The sequence below is a fragment of the Castor canadensis genome, chromosome 2, assembly GCF_047511655.1.
Source record: "Castor canadensis chromosome 2, mCasCan1.hap1v2, whole genome shotgun sequence".
Classification (NCBI taxonomy): Eukaryota; Metazoa; Chordata; class Mammalia; order Rodentia; family Castoridae; genus Castor; species Castor canadensis.
In genome coordinates, this window is record NC_133387.1 from 186,663,253 (window position 1) to 186,683,724 (window position 20,472).

Consider the following 20,472-nt stretch of genomic DNA (forward strand, 5'->3'; position numbering starts at 1 on the left):
GATGTCTGCCCCAGCCCGGAATGCAGGAGCTTCAGGAAAGGTGACAGACTTTAACAACGGCATCAACTTGTCAGCTTCACTCTGTTCTGGGAGGGCCAGGTCTCACTGTCTGTCCTACTCATCCACCCCAGTGAAGGGGTGTCTGCTCTCTGAAGGGCAAGGAACCAAGGCTATAACAGGGTGATCTTCACAGGCCAGTTTTCCAGTGGTGCCTCCCAGGTCTACAGTGATTGTGGCCTGGCTTTAAATTCAACTGCTGACCTGTGCCAGTATCTTGATGGTCAAGATCAAGAAACTTTCTACTGCGTGAGACCTCCACATGTTCCCTGTGCTGCATGCACCCACATGCAGTCCAAGAACCAGAAAGTTTCTCATCTTAGCATGGATTCTACACTGGACAATATAGTGCTATAGCCTGTGTGTCATTCTAAAGGAAGCTCCCTGGTTATAACAAATTTGGGATGCATTAAGAAGAGTCATTTGAGAACAGATCTGTGAATTTTGGGGGCCATTGCTTACTTGACAATAGTTCCCAAACTTTTTGGATATTTCTTCATAATCAATGAACTAAAGAAAAAAGGCAGAATAAAGACTAAAAGAGATTGAGAAATATACATATGTCCTCTAAAATGTTCTTCCTGCATCTCAATAAATTGACTTGTACTCCTCCTGTGTACCTGTGACCTATGTCACAGTGAGACTTAGAAAAATGAAAATTTACAAAATGGTCTGAATTTGGAGACACCGAAATCAGTTCATTGTTAAGAAGTAACAGAAGTATTCCATAATCTAGCTTGGTGAGCCTTTCTTGATTTGTAATCACCTACAGATTAGTTTTTCTGCCCTTCCCTTTAAGGTCAAATGTGGGCTTTGAGATTATGGCAAAATTCAAAGTGATTAGTGCTTCCAAATGCAACGGTATGTGCTTGAGCTTGTTTGGTGGTTTTACCACTAAATCCACTTAAAGGGCTTTGTTTTTCTGCTGGACTTGTTTACTGCCTCAGTCCCATCAGCTTTTTGCTCATCTATTTAACCAAGGCCGGTCATGGTACCAGGTCCCACTTTGAGTGAATGGTTGGAGTAATTAGGATATTTTATAACTGCCCTAATCTCTTCACCAATCTACTCCTCAGGTAACAGATTACCTGCCATCTTACACAATAATCTTTGAACATTAAAACTCCCTCCCATCTCCTCTAGTTCTTCACCTAACAACAACCACCCTTTCCACACCACCTCCCATATCACTGGTAGCCCAAGAATCACCATGCAGAGGTTTCCATTCTGTCTTCTAACAGTCAATTCATTACCATTCTCACTTTTTGATCTTTATCACGTTTCCAACCATTTCACAAAGTAGAATTCCTACATTTCTTATTAATTTGTTTAACTCTAAACAGCTTTAAAAACCCATCTGAAATGCTTTTATATCTAAGTTGAGCATTAAAAGCTTAACAATTGTTAAAATGCTTGTCCGCACCGAAGTAAAAATATGTACCTGATTGTAGAAATGGTATTTTCACCTCAGATATATGGGTACACACACCTACAATTTGCTTAAATTTTAAAACTACTGACTTGAATTATGAATAACTGTCCTAAATCAGTTCTCTCAGACCCTTCAAAACCAGAGACAAGGGACTAACTGGGCATTTGGATCTCCAGCATTCCCTGAAGTCTGCAAACATACCCATTCTGTTTGGCCACTTTCCAAGCCAAGCTAATTGTTAATCGCTCTGCCTCTAATTTGGAGAAAGCATAGTTTGACAGGGCATTGAAGACACTGGGAGAATTTGTGACAAACTTAGGGGAAAAGTAGGATAAAATGATAGGATGAATGAGCTTTCACACTGCGCATGAATTGACAACATTGCATTCTTAGCAAGGCTGATAAATACACTGTAACAGAAGGCCATTTTGTCTTGAAGAAAACCTCTAATATCATTTTTTAAAATGTTTTTTATTGTGCTGGGGGCACATTGTGGCATTTGCGAAAGTTCTTACAATATATCAAACTTGAATTCATCCCCTCTATCATTCTCTTTTATCCCCTACTCCCATTCCTAGAAAAGTTTCAACAGGTCTTTTTTTCCACTTACATACATGTGTACCCAGTATTTGCACCATATTCGCCCTCCTATATGCTATTCCCATATCCTCCCCCTCCTATGGTACCAATAGCCCAGATGGGACCTGTACTACTCTCCTGTTCTCTGATTTTGGACACAAGTCTTTACATTTGGTTTCTTCTTCAAAGTAGAACGATTCACAATGGCCAAAGGTTAAAATAATCCAAATGTCCATCAACAGATAAATAATAAACAAAATGTGGTATATACATACTAAGTAATAATATTTATTCTTTAAACAAAGGAAATCCTGTTACATGGTACAACATGGATGAACCTTAAAATCATTGTCCTAAATGAAATAAGCCAGACACGAAAGAACAAGTACTTTATGATGACCAGAATAGTCAAATACATAGGGACAAAAAGATATGATAAAGTTTTTAGGGGTTGGAGTAAGGGAGAATGGTAAGTTGTTGCTTAATAGGTTTGGTGTTTCTGTATGGGATGATAAAAAGGTTATGGAGCTGGAACATAATGACAGTTGTACATAGTGAGTGTGTACTAATGCCACTGAACTGTACACTTTAAATTTTAAAAATCTGATTTCTTGTCAGGCAGGGCGGTGCACACCTGCAATTCCAGAACTCAGGAGGCTGAGGCGAGAGGATGATGAATTTAAGCCAGTCTGGGCTATACAGAGAGTTAACAGCCTAGAATACCTAGTGAAACACTGTCTCAAAAGAAGACGTGTCTTCATACCTTGATTACATTAACATCAGTAGATTGACTAGAGCTAGTTTTCTGTATTTTTCCTCTAGCAAATGTAGTTTAAGAACATGTCAATCTGATTTCCAATAATAACATCAGATGGATGGACATTATAATTGTTATATGCAACTGTCATGTCCCAGGCATCAATAATACCCACATTGAGATCCATAAAAATGTCTCTTATGACAAGATTCTGGATATAACCATGAAAGTCACTAAATATCTCTGTATTAAAAGATAGCTCCCTGGTATTTTCAGTTTTAAGTATCACCTTGGTCTCTGGACTTCGCAAGAGTAGACGTTCAATGGCCTTTTTAACATTGATGGCCCTACGGATGAAAATGTCGATAGGGAAGGGTCTGAAGTGTTGGCCAATGGTAATGACAATTGCTGTGCCACTGTCTCCTGCCAACTGATCAATTTGCCGTGGGATGTAGTTTTCATCTTTCACCGAGAACAGCGTTTGGGTAACAAATGGATGGCTATGCTTTTTCCACTGAATTAAAATATGTCTTTCAGCATCCAGAAGAACATGTGTTTTAAAGACCCCGGTTCCATGATGATCAAAAACCTTTAAGGCTGATGGAAAACAAATCAATAAATTTTTTAACAAAACAAAGATGACATAATTTAATAATGTAACATCTGTAAAATTCTAACCAAGACCTTCTCTACTTAGAGAATTGCTGCTTATTCAAGGCAGAGAAATTATCAGATGCATTAAAACCTTAATACAATTTTAAATCTCTTATCAGAGTATATAGAAAAATGTTAATATCAGTGATTATAAGTTAAAATTTAACTTTTTATTAAAAGCCCAAAGCCAAAATTTGGCAAAATAAAATAATAATAATGAAACAAAGATCAGAAAAAGAAATCAAATAACTCTAATTATGATTTTTAAAACCTTCAAAAGCCAACTGTAATTTTAAGATAAAAATAAAATACATACTTTTCACAACTTTTGGTAAAAAGTAAATCCACTGACGCAGTGTTGAATCTCCCATGAGGTAAATAAGTTTTCTTTCCAAGCAGCCACGTATATCTTCTGTAGCATTGAACTTGATCTGCTGGCAAAATGTTGTAATCCACCTTCCTTTCAAAGTATAACCACTGGGGAAAGGAGACTTCATTCCAATCTGACATTTCTTTTTCATGTTCTCACTCTCTGGCAATAAAAAGTCCCACAATAAGTAATTTGTATCACCACAAATTATTTTGGAAACACTGTTCTCATTTTTGCTCTTCTTTTTCCTCTCATCCTTTCACCCTCACTTCTCTATTTCTGCCTTCTTTTCATCCACAAATATTTATTTAATGAAATCATGATAAAGGGATGAATAAGGAGTTCTCACTGAATAGTTTTTCTTGGAGTTGGAATGTGTTTTCTCTTGTGCATTCTCAATGTCTCCCTGGGATCCACCTTATCCCCAAGACCACTCAACTGTAGACAGCTAACAAAAGTCAGGAAGAAATGGATGGCCATGAAATAGCTGGGCTCAGTAGTAAACTGTTTATTTCACTGATAACATTGGCTTTGCCAAATTTTAAGTCTCCTTTCTTCAGCTCAAAGTATTTACCCATGAAAGAAGCTTGAACATGTTTATCAAATGAGTATAACAAATTATTCATTCTGTATGAACCAGAATCATGTTCTCTAGCTTAACAACAAAAAAAATCTTACATACTTAAATACTGTGTCTAGGACTGAACATACTATTCTCAGTGTGGTCTGACTAGTGCAGAAAAAAAGCAAGACCATGACTCTTTGTTCTGAATGTTTCACTATTAAAATAACCAAGTCTGTATTTACCAATTCATACTGAGCTTTCACCCAGTAAGTTTCTGAGACAACTTTTATATTTGTCACCAGAAAAGTACATCCTGATCATCTACCTTCATCTTTGGAGTTTGAGCTATAAGTTTAAGAACTTACATCTAACCATGGAGAATTACATTAGATTTGTTTATGTCGTTTGAGGCCCCCCGGCCCCTTCAATAACAGTCAGGCACTGTCTTGTAAGAAGCTTCCTGAGTTTCATAGAAATTACTGTCCAAGAAAGAGGGAAACAAAAAATGTATAATAAGGACTCAAGTTTCCTCAGGAGTGCAGGAACGTTCTTTGGTGTAGAAGTTGGACATGGATGGTGGTTGACCAGACAGATGAGAGATCTGTCTTTTTCGTAGACTGTGAGCTTTAGTTCTGGGCTCATGATTTATTCATATCTATGTTCTCCACAGGGTTTAGTAGAGTTCTTTGCATGCACTAGATCCTCAGCAAACATTTGCTGAGTGCATGAAAAAGAGGTAATAGGCAAATGTATACCTGCTAGCTGTTATAACGGAAGTCATTTTCCTTACCAAAATTCACTTTAGTTCCAATGTAGCAGAAACATCATTTTATGAATTAGATGAGTTTGTGTTGACCACTAATGTTCATGTGGTAAAACTAATAAGACTCACAGGAATTTCTAGTTCATAGAACTTCAAATGATGTGGTTTGACTGAAAAAAAGAAGTTAGAATCTACCTCACACAACACCAGCACCCAATTATTGACTTTTGAGGATAAAACCTCAACTTTAAATACAAGTTACATGTACATTCTGAAAGAAGAAATCTGAAATTAATGGTTTCCCTAGTCTTTTCTCACGAGAAAATTGGGTAAAATTTATGTGAAAATAATTTCTAAGAATGAAATCTCTTATTTAAAACCTAAGGTGGTTGAAACAACTTGTTCCAGAAAATAAGACAAATGGTTAATGTATACTAAGTATGTCTCAAACTAAGACAATCCTTTAAAAGTAAATGCAGTGCAATTTTACTCAGCCATGAAGAAGAATGAAAACTTATCATTCTCAAGTAAATGGATGGAACTGGAGAATATCATTCTGAGCGAGGTTAGCCAGGCTCAGAAGACCAAAAATCATATGTTCTTCCTCATATGCGGACTTTAGATCTAGGACAAATACAGCAATGTTGTTGGACTTGGGTCACATGATAAGGGGAGAGCACACACATGGGAGGTATGGGGATAGGGAGGAAACCCAAAACATGAAAGTGTTTGATGTCCGCAGAGCAGAGGAACTAATACAGAAACCTTAAAGCAACAGAGGTCAATATGGGAAGGTGACTGGGAAGTAGTAAAGAGGTCTGGTAGAGATGAATCAACTTGGGTTGTAACACACTTGTGCATAGAAGCAATGCTAGGAATCTCTCTGTATAGCTATCCTTATCTCAACTAGCAAAAACGCCTTGTCTTCTTATTATTGCTTATGTCTTCACTTCAACAAAACTGGAGAAAAGGGCAGAACAGGTTCTGCCTGGAAGCAGGGCGGGTGAGGGTGGTGGTGGAGAGATGGTTCAAACAATGTATGCACATGTGAATAAATGAATTTTTAAAAAAGTAAATTGTGACTACCGCCAAGAGCACACTAGACTTACTGTTACATGGTAAGACCTTGATGGAGCCCAAGTTCTTCATCATTTCAACCCCTATGTTGGACCTTCAAGAAATGAGAAAATAAGTTACCTAACATCTGCCCAGCTATTCAAATAAGAATATAACGCTGGTTTAGATGGAATGAAGCACTGTTAACTCTCTGCGGATATTTCAATATTTTGAGCCATTTAAGATATTCTGGGGGAAGTAATTGGGTTAGTATTTTGGAAAAGTGTTTCCTGCTACTGGTAAGGGATCTAGAGATTCAGTGTCACTTGCCTTCCATATGCCATCAATCAAAACTATCTATCATCTATCTTTCTATCTATCTATCTATCTATCTATCTATCTATCTATCTATCTATCTATCTAATCTATCTATCTATCTCTCTATCATCTATCTGTCTATCCTTTAGTTTCACCTTCTAAATGGTTCTCTACCACAAACTACATAAACTCTGTTTCATCTTTGTCATCTGTAGCAATTCAGGTCCTCATCAAACTTTTGGTTTTGGTGGTATTAAGGGTTAAACTCAGAGCCAGTCAGGTGCTCTACCTCTTGAGGCACTCTGCCAGCAGTCATCAAACTTTTGTTAGTCTGGTTCTTTTCAAACTTGAGAATGCATCAGAATTACCTGGAGTGCTTGTTAACAAGTCAGACTGCTGAGCCTCACTCCCAGAATTTCTGATTCAATAGTTCTGGGGTGAGACTCAAGAATTTAGATTTTAATAAGTTCTGGGGTAAAGCTGAAGCCACTAGTCTAGGGACATGATATTGAAACAAAAAGTAGCAATTATTATTACTGAGGATCTCATTAGATCTATCTTTGGTACAAGTTTAAACTTTGTTCTAGGTTATTACAATATTTACTTTCTGCTTCTTTGCTTTAGCCCAACCTCTCTGTTTCCTCTTTTATTCTCCAGTACAAATCTTTCTATGACTTTTCACTAACAGCCTATAGGATAAGGACCAAGAAGCATACTTTTCCAGCTTCATCTTCATCCGTCCTTCACCTTCACAAATCCTCGGGAGTCTACTTTTCATATTTTGTTACCTCCTTGAGAGTACAAATCAGGCTGCTCTTTTCACTGTAATATTCCAAGTGCCTAGCCCAGTAAGCATCACTTCAAGGTATCAGCCCCACCAATTAGGCTAGTGACTATATCTGGTCAAATCAAATTCATTCTATCAGATTGAAATCTTTCAGAGGGAAGTTAGGACTTCCTGAGACAGAGCTGCAGAAACCTGCAGGAAGAAAAAAGGGATGCTTGCTGAGATTTAGGAGGATTGCTTGAATCCCAGGAAAGGAGTTTAAAGCAAGTGAGACTAGTATCTGCCTCATCCAAGGGTTATAGGGCTGGAGAACTTAGAAGCCAGGGTGGATGGAGAGTGATGACTGCCTGGAGAGTTGGGAGTTCTGGGAGAAGTGCAAAGGCTCTCTGACTTGGAATAAGGTAGACTGGGATTCCAAGTATGACTGTAGTTTACGAGACATGCAACTTGGTCAAGCTATTTAATGTGACTGTGCTTAAATTTCTTCATCAGTAAAATGGGCATAATCACAGTCACTCTAGAGTATTTTCCTAAGGATTAGCGTCATAAGGGAGCCATCTAACACAAAGCCTGACACACAGTAATCACTCAAAAAATGAATTATTCCTGAGGATCTTATCAGATCTATCTTTGGCACAAGATTAAAAATTTGTCTCAGTGGGAAATTTGAATCAAACCAAACCTTTATTTTCCTTCATTTCTCCCAGGTAATGCTGAAAAGAGACCAAGACCTTGTAAATTTCACTATTAAAGCCAAACTTTGATGGTACATTAAAATTAGGATTAAAATATTGTGGCACTAATACATTCATTTTAGTGCTTCTTGGCTTTGTAATTGTGTGTGTATACTTTACATTTTAGAAAATGGCCTGGAATATCAGACCATAGTAGAACCTAAGAGAATGGTGAATTGTGTTGCCTGTATTATGCCTCCTCATGCAGTAATACTTTGTTTATTTTTACATCATGATTTTCCATAAAACCCTTAAAGTAAAAAGCAAAAAGACTTTTCTTGTTTAATGTTGAAGGTGTGAATAGCTGTGTAGGTAGCATCATTAATTCTGCAGCCAAGTTTGGAAGAAAAAACCCTAGCAACAAAATGTACTTTCTATGTTAGAAATGAAAGGGAACAGGCTTAGTCCCTGGGCTCATGGGAAGGAAAGATGTCATAGACCCTGACTTGGGTCTAAAAGGAACCCTAGAACTTAGCAACGGAATGGTCCCTGATAGTTCTTGGGTGCGTAATCACCTGTGAAGCTGGCTCCTTGCATATGCACTAAGTCACTTGTAATGAGACTCAGATCTCCATCTTCATGCAGTGTGAGTGTGGGGGGGTGTGGGGGGGAGACTTGACAGCTTGAAGACAGCAGGGAATCTGGGAAGGAAATGAGTTGATGGGGAAGTAAAGCACCTTATTGTCATGAGCACAGCCTCCTTGAGAAGCAATACTAAGACTCAAAATATGTATAAATCTGCCATACTTGTACATATTTGTGGTTGTATTTCGGATTTCCTTAGACATAGCCAGAAGACCGCGCCAGTATGGTTTCTCCAACCCAGACTACAATGAAGTCTGCCTTAAAAGGATTCTAGGTATGGGCAGGAGGAAGTCTGAAATTGGGCATAAGTGGCCCAGCCCTGAGAGTTAAGACACGGTTTTGAGATCTTCAAAACAAAAAGGTCTTTCTCTATGTCTTCATGATCATTTTCTTTTGCTTATTAGTAAAAATTTTATTTGAAAAAGCCCAGGTTTTTCAAATCCTAAGGTTTTGGCTAAACCTTAGGATAAAGGTATGAACTTTTCTATACATGTGAAGGTAAGGCAGGGGTGAAAGAGAAATCTTGTAGAGAGGTTGTTCCCCGTCCCCTTGTGTCATGAAAATGTTTGAATTGGATTTCCAGGAATCTACTCTATTCAATTTGCTCTTCTGAACATAAGTCATAAAAAGACTTTCTATAGGCTTTTATATAGCAGAAGTTCTCCAAGTGTGCAAACATAAGTGATCCATAAATTAATTGCTCTGCAGTGAAATAAGTTTGGGAAATGTCCTATCCCTTCTGGAAGGGATGAACATTAAAGTTTCTGAGAAGTACTTCTATAAATAAACCTATTTAATCATTTGTCCAGATTGTATTACACTAGTTCTTTGCTTCAACAGATATTGAGATCCTTCTTGTTGTTGTGCTGGGCCTGTGAGGCAAATTTGTGGCTCTCCACGGCTTCCTGGCACACAATGGCCCCTGTTCATGGTTCCTGGAGCAACCCAGCATGCTCTTACTCAGGTCCTATTCCTTCTCTTGAGATTGGCATTTCTCCCCAAATCACATGGCCTGCTCCTTCACTTCATTCAGGTTGCTGCTCAAGACAGCCCTTATTTTATTGCTTATTAATGAAAAGTGTATTTGAAAAAGCCCAGCCTCTTTGGGATGAACCATAAGACAAAGGAGATTTTTTCATACCTTGATGATGGGGAAAACAAGAAGTGAAGGTAAGGCTGGTATATAAGGGGAAAATGGTTACGGAGACACAAAGAGGGGACATTTCATCTAACCTGACCATCCTTTCAAAATAGTATCAAACATCACATTCAAATCCCATATTCTGATGACTTTCTGCTATAACTCTATATATTTGCTTGTTGTCTTTCCATTTCACTATAATGTTAATTCCCAATACCTAGAACTGTGTCTAGAATATAAAAACTGTCAATTATAAACTGAATGAGTGAATGTGAAAATACTGTTATGCTTCTTTCTTTTCAGAGCTTTAATGTTGTAGTAAGTGGTATATTGGAATAGAAGTGAATGCAATGAGACAACAAGGAGTGGCACCTCATCCTGGAGGACATGATGTCTAAACCAAGGGCTATGAAATGCCAGAGTTGGGAAAGAACATAGTCCATTTTTGAAGTAAAAGGAGTTCTATTTGTCTAACAGAGAGTAAATCAGCATAAAGGTGAGGAAAGAATCTACAGAATTAGGCAAGTCCTTGTAAACATATTTGAGATTGAGGGTCTTAATATGACCCTTTGAGCCATGGGGTTATATTAAGGGTTTTAAGGAAATAAAAGTAAAAAAAATGTGTTTTAGAATCATTAGTCTAGGTGCAATGAAAAAATGGACCAAAAGAAACATGACTGAGAGAAAGGAGCTCTAGAGATTGTCGGAATAACCTGACTGAGGTTAGCTTGTATAATAGCTTACACAAGGATAAAGGCAACAGTGACAGACACAAATGACTGGGTTCAGGGATAGGTGGAAGGTACGTTATAAGACTGATAATTCATTGGATTAAAAGGTACTGAAAGATACTATTCATCTTTTTAGTATAACATCTATTAATATTATGTACAATTACTATTTCATGGACTATATTATAAATGACTGAATCTGGAAGTATTATACATCATGAAAAAAATACATACTGTATAAACCACTTCACTGGATATACTTTTGGCAACTAGTTCTAGAATGAACCTATTTGAGACCTGTGAACATAAAACCAGCTGAGCTGATGCTGAAAGATGGACCTAATTATTACTTAGTGAACATCAATTGGCATAAGACCATTTGACTAGGCAAAGCTATTAGACAGAGCTTGGTTGACCTCTCTCCATTGCTTATTATATTTGAAGGATGGTTACCTGTGGAAAAGACTCCATTCTTCCTTGCTAAGATAGGAAATGTCCTTGTTCTTGGACTGCATGTGGGTGAGTGCAGCACAGGGAACACGTGGAGGCCTCACGCAGTAGAAAGCTTCTTGGTCACGAGCATCAAGATACTGGCACAGCTCAGCACTTGTGTTTAGGCTCAGGCCACATTCAGTGAAGACTTGGGAGGTGCCATTAGCAAATTTACCTAGGAACATAATTCTATCATAGCCTTGGTTCTTTGCCCTCCAGAGAGCAGATGCCCCTTCACTGGGGTGGATGAGTAGGACAGAAAGGGAGACCTGACCCTCCCAGAACAGAGTGAAGCTGACAAGGTAGGTGCCATTATTGAAGTCTGTCACCTTTCCCGAAGCTCCTGCCTTCAGGACTGGAGAGTACATCCTAGCCCTTAGGAAGTCCCCACCATATTCCTTCCTGTGGCCCAGGTGGTCCCTCGCCTCCAGCAGGATGTCCAGCTGGTCCCCCTTGCAGTACATGTCTTGAGAGTTGAGGATGGTGGCTGTGCTGTGTTTGGCACTGGTGGTGGTGTTTATGTGGGTGAAGGGTCTGGGTGGGATCAGCCGGTCTAGTTTCTCCATGATCTCCCTGACTCGTAGCTCAGTTTCTGTTGGTGACTTGACTGGTGTCGTTGGTGTTTCAGGGCATGAGGATTTTGTAGAGGTGTTCATGTGATGGAAGGAGATGGATATGTTTAGAGCAGACCAAAGCTGGAATGACAAGAAATGTGTTATCCTATGAAATGACCCTGATCTCAGTCATTTTTACGTATGATGGATTTGAATATTCATTTTCATGCCATCATCTGTGTCATTTAAACTCTGACAATTTTGAATAAAATTTAGACATTTTTGTTTTTCCTCAATATTGTAGAGATGGCTTGAGTTGTTATAAATATATTCAACCTAAAAATAAAGGTGAGCAAATACACGTGGGTTTTATGTTGAAGATGGAGAATTTGCTTTTCCTTTTCATATATACCTTATACCCAATAACTAATTTCTTTTAGTTCTTCCTTTATGTCTCTTCTACCCTATCTATTCCTCCCCACTGTCTCCCTGAATTGTAATAGTTACTTCAAGAGTGAGCTATTCAGGCAGGCACTCTACCACTTGAGCCACTCCACCAGCCCTATAGAAGCTATGAGGACAGTTGTGCTTTCTATTTACTTTTTTCCAATGTAGCTAAGTCAGTCCTTTTATAGCAAAACTCTGCACATGTCTCCTTACCTCTTAAGAATCCTTCTTGGCTTCTCATGACTCTTAGGTAAAGTCTAGTCTTGGCATGGCTTTGTGGCTTAGCCTGTTTTAACTCCCTAGTTCTTCTACTTCCTCCTGTAGATCTAACTAGTATACCATCTAACTTCTAACATAGTTGGTTTGCTAAGAATAACTTTTGTTTGGTAAGACTAACTGCTTCCTTTCTTTTGGCTCTTGCTCTTTCCTACTACTTTCCTCTTCCTGCATTGTTGGCAGCCTCCCTCCACAAACCACCTAAACCTCTCTTAAGTTCTTACTGTGAAGCCATTAGAAACTTAGAGGTCACTGACACTTATAGCATTGGGCAGTGTTTCTTAGGTCCTCAAATTCAGTGGTTTCCAAATCCTGCTGATAGTCAGAAGTGTCTGCCAGGCTTTACTCACAATATGGATTCTTGGGCTGTAGGCCACATGGTCTGAAGCATGGTCACAATGTGTCATCCTAGAATATATGTTCCTCAAAAACCTCATAGGCCATCAGAAACGCTTGAAAAAATGGTTATAGATCTGGGGTTTCCAATGCTCTATTTTAGAAAACAAGGTAAGTATTAAACAAAACCAAACCTAAAAATCCATGTGTGATCCATTGTGGGGGCCAAGCCTATAACCCCAGCACTCTCAAGGCTAAGGTAGGAGGATTATTAGTTTGAGGCCAGTGTAGACAAAAACTTTGGGAGACCCTATTTCAACCAATAAGGTGAGAATGGAGGTACATATCCATAATCCTTTCTAAAGCAGAAGAATAGGTAGGAGCATATAAGGGTGGCTCAGGGCCAAAATATGAGATCTTAAAGGAAAAACAGCTAAAGCAAAAAAGGCTGGATGAATGGCTAAGTGGAGAGCATCTGACTTAGCAAATCTAAGGCCTTGAGTTCAAACCCCAGTACTGCAGATTTTAAAAGAGGAAAAAGAAAATATCAGTGGGAGGAAAGGATGGAATTTTTATTGAGTAGTTTAGAATAATTGAACAGGCATAGGGAAAAGTTAAATTAGATAAATGCCTCATGCTATTTACAGAATAACCTCTGTCATGGAAAGTATTTACATATAGAGAATGAACTATACCAATGAAAATACAAGTAAGCATGGGAGAATTCCTATATAATCTTTGAAAACTTTTCTAATTATTAATTAATATCCAATAACAATAAGGGAAACTGTTTCTAAAAATAATTTTTGCATGGAAAAATAAATCATAGGCAAAATTAGCAGACAAGGGAAACTGGACCTATGTGATCTAAGAATATATTAACCTGGTTTTAGTGATCTTTATTTAGTGACCGAAGCTGATGGCCTTATCAAGGGGTATTTTGGTGGCATTTGGGATGTAGGAGCCTGATTAGAATGGGCTAAGAATGAATGTGAAGGAGGAAACTGAGGTAGTTGGTGTTCACAAGCCCTGTGAAGTAAGGCATAGAAGGGGAGAAGAAAGCAAAATTGGAGTGGGAGAGGAGGGGCATAGCTGTTCATGGATTCTGGCAATAAAGGTCCTACAGGTGGAAGCTTCAAGCTGAAGTGGAGAAAAGTGTTCCTACCTTTGTGGAGTTTTGAGAAATTGTGAAAATTATCCAGGCAACTACTAAAAGAGATGTCAACACCAGCATTTTTTGAAGCATCATATTTGAGGACATGATGAGTGTCCTAGGAAAGACGACACAAGAGGGAGAATCACATGAGAAGGGAGACCTTCTGCACTCATTACTTTATTTTCTATCCGTAATTTGCTCTGAGACTTTGTTCCTGCTGGTGAGCCATTTTCTTCTTTACCCATCCTTACAGACATACCACCAATCCCCTTGTCTGCCTATGGGCTGCTCCTTATCCAAGATTCAGTTAGAACTGTTACTTCCTCTTCCTTGACCTTGACATGGGAATCAAAGCCCCTGCATAGTCTCTCCTTTTCACTGTAGTTTCTCAGTCACACCTTGTTACAGTTGCACTTGCCACAATTTCAATGAGAAGCAGAAACATTAATTAATCAGCATATTCTTTGTGGGAAGAGCAGGGAAATCTGATGTGAGATGAAAGATTATTCTTATGTTATAAAGCGTGACATAGAAGATGCCCTTAAAAATGCTTGAGTATATATTAAATGAATAATTTAAGAAACAGAATCTTGCTTTTCAATTCAGCTTTACCACCTGCACTGAACCTATCCCCTCCTCAAACCAGGACAGAAGTAATGACCAATCAGATCATTCTTTAACACAGAATGTTTAATAATTGTGAATATCTTTTACCAATGGCCTCAAATTCTTCCTTTAAACCTAAATGTCATGTATGAACCCCAAAGATGGGCTGAGGTGCATCCTTTGGCTCTTCCTGTGCTGTGCTCATGCTGAATAATATAACAATAAACCTTTCCTTACTCCTCCTCATTACCCCTCTTTATTGGTTGTGTTGGATGCCACCTGTCAGACCTGATGTGTGGGACTCCTGCAATGCAGCCTGGGGTCTGAAACTCTAGTTTCACGTGCACCTTTGTTATGCTCCATGTTCTATCTCCTTAAGTTTCTGTTCCTTCCTGACCATTGCAGAACAGATTCCCTCATCCAAAAGGACAATCTCCTCAGGTCTCATCTACTCACTGTAGACTGATGATCCAGCCATCACAAGGTGCTGATCCTGATAACCAACCAATTGTACTTCTGTGTGCCAGGTATAATATTTCCATGGAAACTACAAACTTTCCAGAGTTGGCTCCTTTGAGAGTCCAGAGTACTTCTTTCTAAGAATTTCTTAGATGGCAGAGTATGAAATTTATTAATCCCATCCTCCATACTGTCATCATCTCTGCATCCATTTTGTACTTAGTACTCTTAATGAAAATTCCACTTGTCTGACCTGAAAATGAAGGCTGGTCACAATTCTTCGGAGCCTTATTGACTGACAATGTCATATTCTTAACTCAATGTTTCACCCAGACCCTACTCCTTAGCTTTATCTCTCCATGTCCAAATTTCTTCAGGATGTCTCTGTGGAAATCTTCACAGGTCAAGGCATACTGTAACCTTCTTTATGTTAGCTAATGGGAAGCTGTTGTGTGCATCTCTTCCTATATGAAATTGTCCACCATGGACACATTTGCATCATAGCAATCAGCAAAGGCTGTACATAGGATTTTATTGGGAGAACAGATTATGTGTATAGTACATTCCCACTGAGAGAAATCTCAAAGTCAACTTGTCCAGTTAGAGTATTTTGTGCTTCTCACTGTCCTCTACCTTTTCCTTGAGTTCCTATCTTTGCACATGGACTGACTAATCAGAACCTACACAATTTCCTTGACTCATTTGGCTCCCATGGTCTTATCTGCTCTCCTTCAGATACTATTACATTAATATACAGACATTGCTTTCTCATCCTTTCCATAATAGTAATGGAAATTTGTGGCTGGGCTGGTGACAGTCTAGTCACAGAACATTTCTGGTCCTATGGGTACTTGGCATAGACTTGGGACTTTGTTCTCTAAAATGAAATATAAGCACAGGTACTGTGTGATGTGAATTACCTCCTCCAGCCTCTCTTTCTTTTTCCTGCCTGCTGCAACTATGTATATCAGCAACCTTATTTGGACCCTCCGGCATGAGGAAAACATCCTGGAACAGGAGGTTCCTAACACTTCTTTGTAACATTGGACCCTTTGGTCATCCAATGAAGCTTTGGAACGTCTCCAAATAACATATTTGTAAGTGTAAAATGAGATGCTGATATGATAACCAAATCAACAATATTGAGGTTAAGTAATAACATTTCATACAAATCCATTTGTTGTTTAGTCATACAACATTTGTTTATTAACAATAAAATTTAGCAGATATGTCTTATATTTACAATATTTTCAAAACATTGATAAGTGTGGAAGATACTTAAAGATTCTTTAGTAAATGTGACATGCAAATATCTTTGATTTCAAATTGTGGACTGAAGCATAGGTATTGCAATAACTAGTTTGACTCTGTTATCACCATTCACAATGAAATTCACTATTGCTGCCTGGTACAGGTATTTCCATCTTGTTGCAAAAACTTCATTGAGGTATAATTTATATGCATTGAAAGTACAGTTTTATAAATGTTCACAAATGCCTACATTTGCATGGCTACCATAATCAACAGAGTATTACCATTTACCTCAAAAGTGCTGTTCTGCCATTTCCCACTTAAATGTCCCCCTCTTTTTTGACACAGGCAGTGGCAGATCTGGTTTGTAACAATGTAGATTGAATTTGTTTTTCTATAATATCATATAGTGGAATTTTGTAAAAATGTACTCTTTTGTACCTTGCTTCTTTGACTCAGGGTACTACTTTTGAGGACTTACCTGTGTTGTTTTATTTATCCCTCCTTCATTAGTTTCCATTATTGAATAGTATTCCATTTGTAGATGTACCATGACCTCTTTACCTATTTACCATTTTGTGAACATATGTGTTGTTTCAAGTTTAGCGCTATTGCTAGGAATACTCATTTACAATAATTTCTATAGACAAAGATTTTCATTTCTTTTTGGTAAAAACACAAGAGTGACTGAGTCATATGATAAGTAAATGTTCATATTTTGATACACATACAAAAAATCTGCTGGAATTTATTACTCTTGATCTGGGGGTAAATTTGGAAATTTGATTTAGTCACAACAGTGAATCTTTCAATTCTTGCATGTAGTTTAAATCTCTCCATTTGAACTTGTAAAGTCTCTGCTCAGTGTACATCAGGAGGCTATTGAGAAGCCTGAACCTTTTCTCAACTCTTTGATTTGTTAGAACTCAGATTGAAAATGGGTTCTCTGCAGTGTTTCACAGATAAAATTCCTGCTCAGTTAGATCTCTTCCTACCTGCCTTTTTTTTTGGCTAGGCTCTGTGGGGTCTCCCATGTGCATTTGTAGTTCTGGGGTAGGTAAGGGATTTGAGAGTGGTTTCTCCCCAAATTTTGTGGCTCTTTTTCTCTGTGGCTTTCTCCTTGTAGGATTTCCTTGCTCCATTTCCAGGCCCTCCTACTCCCTTGAACTTTGTCATATGATAACTTCAAGTTCCCAAGTTTTCTGTAGTTTTTAGTTTGAATTCAAGTGACCATGCATGCTGGACACTGAGACTTACTGTCTGGTACTGTGTAGCTCCCACCCGGTATGATTCCCTCTCAGAGTCCAATCTTCTCCTGTGCTGCCAATTTTTCACCTTTCTGGTGTTCTTTAATGTAATTTTCAAAAATTTGTAAAAATAAGAGACAGACACAACTCCTGGCAGCCCTACTTGGCAGAACTGCCTGATTCCAAGCTCAAACTACTAGTCAATTTGTGACAGTGACCTGCCACAGTTGCAGGAAGATGGGGCACTGGAAAAGCAAGTGTCCCTTTTCCTATCCCCTCAAGATGGTCTGCCCTCTTTGTCATCAGACAAGGCACTGGGAAAATGATTGTCCCTCTGATGAATTGAATGGAGGTCTAACTTGTGCCGTGGCCATGGCTACAGACTGAGGAAGCTGTGTTTTTCATATGGTTTCCAACCAGAACATTGTCATTACTAGAACAGAGCCCTGAGTGACTGTACATGTGGCAAGTGGAACAATAGGGGTTTTTTTTGGATACATGAGACTTCTACTCTGTCCCACTTCATTCTTTGGTAAGACCTTCTTTAATTTTGCTTGGGTTAAGGGAATAGGGGGAAAATCAATGGAAGTAAAATACACTTTCCCTTTCTGCTGTAGCTGGAATGGAAGCTCTTTGCTCACCTTTTTCTGGTCATAATTTAATGTGCAGTTATACTCACAAAAAATAAAAGCAAGTCTAATTTCAGAAAACCCCACTAGGCACCATCATTTCTTGTGATACTAGAGGAAACTGCAAAGTCCCTCTCATATACACCACCTGACCTCTGGAGCTTGATTCTACTGTTGGAGCAGAAGGTATGTGTGGAAAAGGTGTCACTGTACTTTCTATGAAGATTCAGATGAAGGATCCCAATTACTATCTCAATAAGAATTCATACCCTATAAAGCCTGAAGCCAAGCAGGGCTTGAACCTGTTATATCAAAGTTTCTTCAACATGAGCTACTTATGTTCAGCAACTTCCTAAATGATACTCTGATTCTTCCATTAGAAAAGGCTAATGGGAGCTGGATGCAATGGCTCACACCTGTAATCATAGCTACTCAGGAGGCAGAGATCTTGAGGATCATAGTTCAGTATCAGACTGGGCAAAAAATCAACAGCTAGATGTGGTGGCATATACCCCTTATCTCAGCTTTGGTGAGGAGCATAAATAGGAGGATCTCAATCCAGGTTGGCCTGGGCAAAAAATGTGAGACCCTATTCCAAAAAATAAATGAAAAAGCAAAAAGGACATGGCCAGCCTATCAAGTACAAGACCCTGAGTTCAAACCCCAGTACCACCAAAAATAAATAAATGAAAAAGCTAATAGAGAATATTGCCTTGTACAGGATTTGAGACTCATTGAAAGAACAGTCCCCATCAATCTTGTTGTGCCCAATCCTGGCACCCTCTTAAGTAAAATCCCAAAGAGGACAATTGGTTTTCAATCTTAGACTTTAAATACACTTTTTTTCTGTATTCTCCTGGACTCAGGCTACCAGATGATCTGTGCTGTTGAATGGGAGTCCTCAGGAACTTACCTGGACAGTCCTTCCCCAAAGGTTCTGAGACAGCCCCCATTTGTTCAGGCAGGTCTGAACTAGGAACCTTCAACACCTTGTCTTTCAAGAGGGGCTTACCATTTCAATATATCAATGACTTACTTGTCTGTTCCTCCACTAAGGAAATGGCCTACTTAAATGTCACTCAAACCTTAAATTTCCTGGCTGCCAGGAGATACAAAATCTCTCCCTCAAAGGCCCAGTTGATTAAATAAAAGGTAAAATATCTAGGTCTTATCCTCAATACTGGGAAAAGGGAACTATCAAAGGTTAAGATCAAAGCTCTAAGGGCTCTTCCATCCCTCACCACTAGGATACAGCTCCAATCTTTCCTGGGAATGGCTGGATATTGTGGATTTGGGGTCTCTAATTATGGGCTAATTGCTAGATCTCTATATGAGACCATAAAATAGAGCAGAGACTCAAAATCCCTAATATGGGAAAGACCATAAAATTGGGTATACCAAGACCTAAAATTCTCCCTCCCCCTGGCACGAACACTGGGTACCCCAAGCCTGAATCAGCATTTCTACTTGTCACTGAAAGGCACAGCATTTCACTGACAGTGATAACCCAAACCCTAGGACCAACAAAAGCAATTATAGATACCTTTCTAAGCACCTAGATACTGTGGCTTTGGGATGTCCAGAATGTCTAAAGCCATGGCTACCCACACCTTTCTTGCAGAGGAATCCTTCAAATTAAGCTTGGGACAGTTCTTTGGGATCTATATCTTCCATCAGGTTGCCCAACTAATGTAGCTAAAAGGAGTTCACTGGCTCACAGCAGAATTCTTAAATAACAATTTCTCATCCTTGAAAATCCGAGATTACTCTTAAAGATGTGCTGTACTCTGAACCCAACCACCCTCTTACTTCTAATCCCCAAATTCTTAAATATGACTGGTAATGGCCAAATTTCTTCTAACAGAAAGACCTCAAAGGCAGGCTTCTAAATACCTAGAGGCTTTCTGGTAATAAATTCATGGAAAAGTGGGGAAAAAAGGATGATGCTGTCATTTCATCACAACAAATTATAGAGGTCTAAGTCCTACCTCCTAACACCTCAGCACAGGGGCTAAACTCATAGCTCTCACTTGGACTCTAGATATAAGAAAATGAAAGTGAGAATAAATCTATACAGATTTTAAATATGCCCTTTTGGTTCTATGCACTCATACAACCACAAACAAAGAAAGAAGATTCCTAATTGCTAAATATACACCCATCAAATATGAGATCCAAATTCTCTGCTTACTCAAAGCTGTCCATAGGTCTCACCAAGTTGTAGTAATTCACTGTACAGGGCACCATTGGGAGGCAAATACAATGGTACAGAAAATAAACTGGCCCATCAACTTGCCAAAAGGCTGTCTTAGACTACCCTCCCCTCATCAGAACCCTTATTCCTACCCTATCTGCCTTCTCCTGTGTTCCTTCACTCAAATGCCTTCAAGACAAGGTTTTAGATGTCTCCTGGTCTTAATAGACACATTAACTGGGTGGATATAAGCTTTTCCTATTCAGATGGAAAGGGCTTATGGGTTACTAAGCCTC

The 20,472-nt window shown here is 38.8% G+C and overlaps 1 protein-coding gene across 1 annotated transcript; it reads right to left on the reverse strand.

Moving 5' to 3' along the window:
- Positions 1 to 2,886: 2,886 nt before the first annotated feature.
- Positions 2,887 to 13,895, reverse strand: LOC109699283 (NXPE family member 2-like). The gene is made up of 5 exons (XM_074066688.1): positions 13,800 to 13,895; positions 10,983 to 11,716; positions 6,287 to 6,348; positions 3,796 to 4,011; positions 2,887 to 3,422 (listed from the first exon to the last, which is right to left on the reverse strand). The coding sequence occupies exons 1-5, from the start codon at positions 13,893 to 13,895 to the stop codon at positions 2,887 to 2,889; spliced, it is 1,644 nt and encodes a 547-aa protein (XP_073922789.1).
- Between the last annotated feature and the right edge of the window lie 6,577 nt (positions 13,896 to 20,472).

What these genes read in the sequence shown, in the direction of transcription:
- LOC109699283 (XM_074066688.1), bottom strand. Translation starts at nt 13,895, where the DNA reads ATGTCCTCAAATATGATGCTTCAAAAAATGCTGGTGTTGACATCTCTT. An exon ending in CAAGGTCTTACCATGTAACA is followed by an intron (nt 4,012 to 6,286) that starts GTAAGTCTAGTG and finishes TTTTATTGCCAG; the next exon opens with AGAGTGAGAACATGAAAAAG. An exon ending in TTTACCAAAAGTTGTGAAAA is followed by an intron (nt 3,423 to 3,795) that starts GTATGTATTTTA and finishes GTTTTCCATCAG; the next exon opens with CCTTAAAGGTTTTTGATCAT.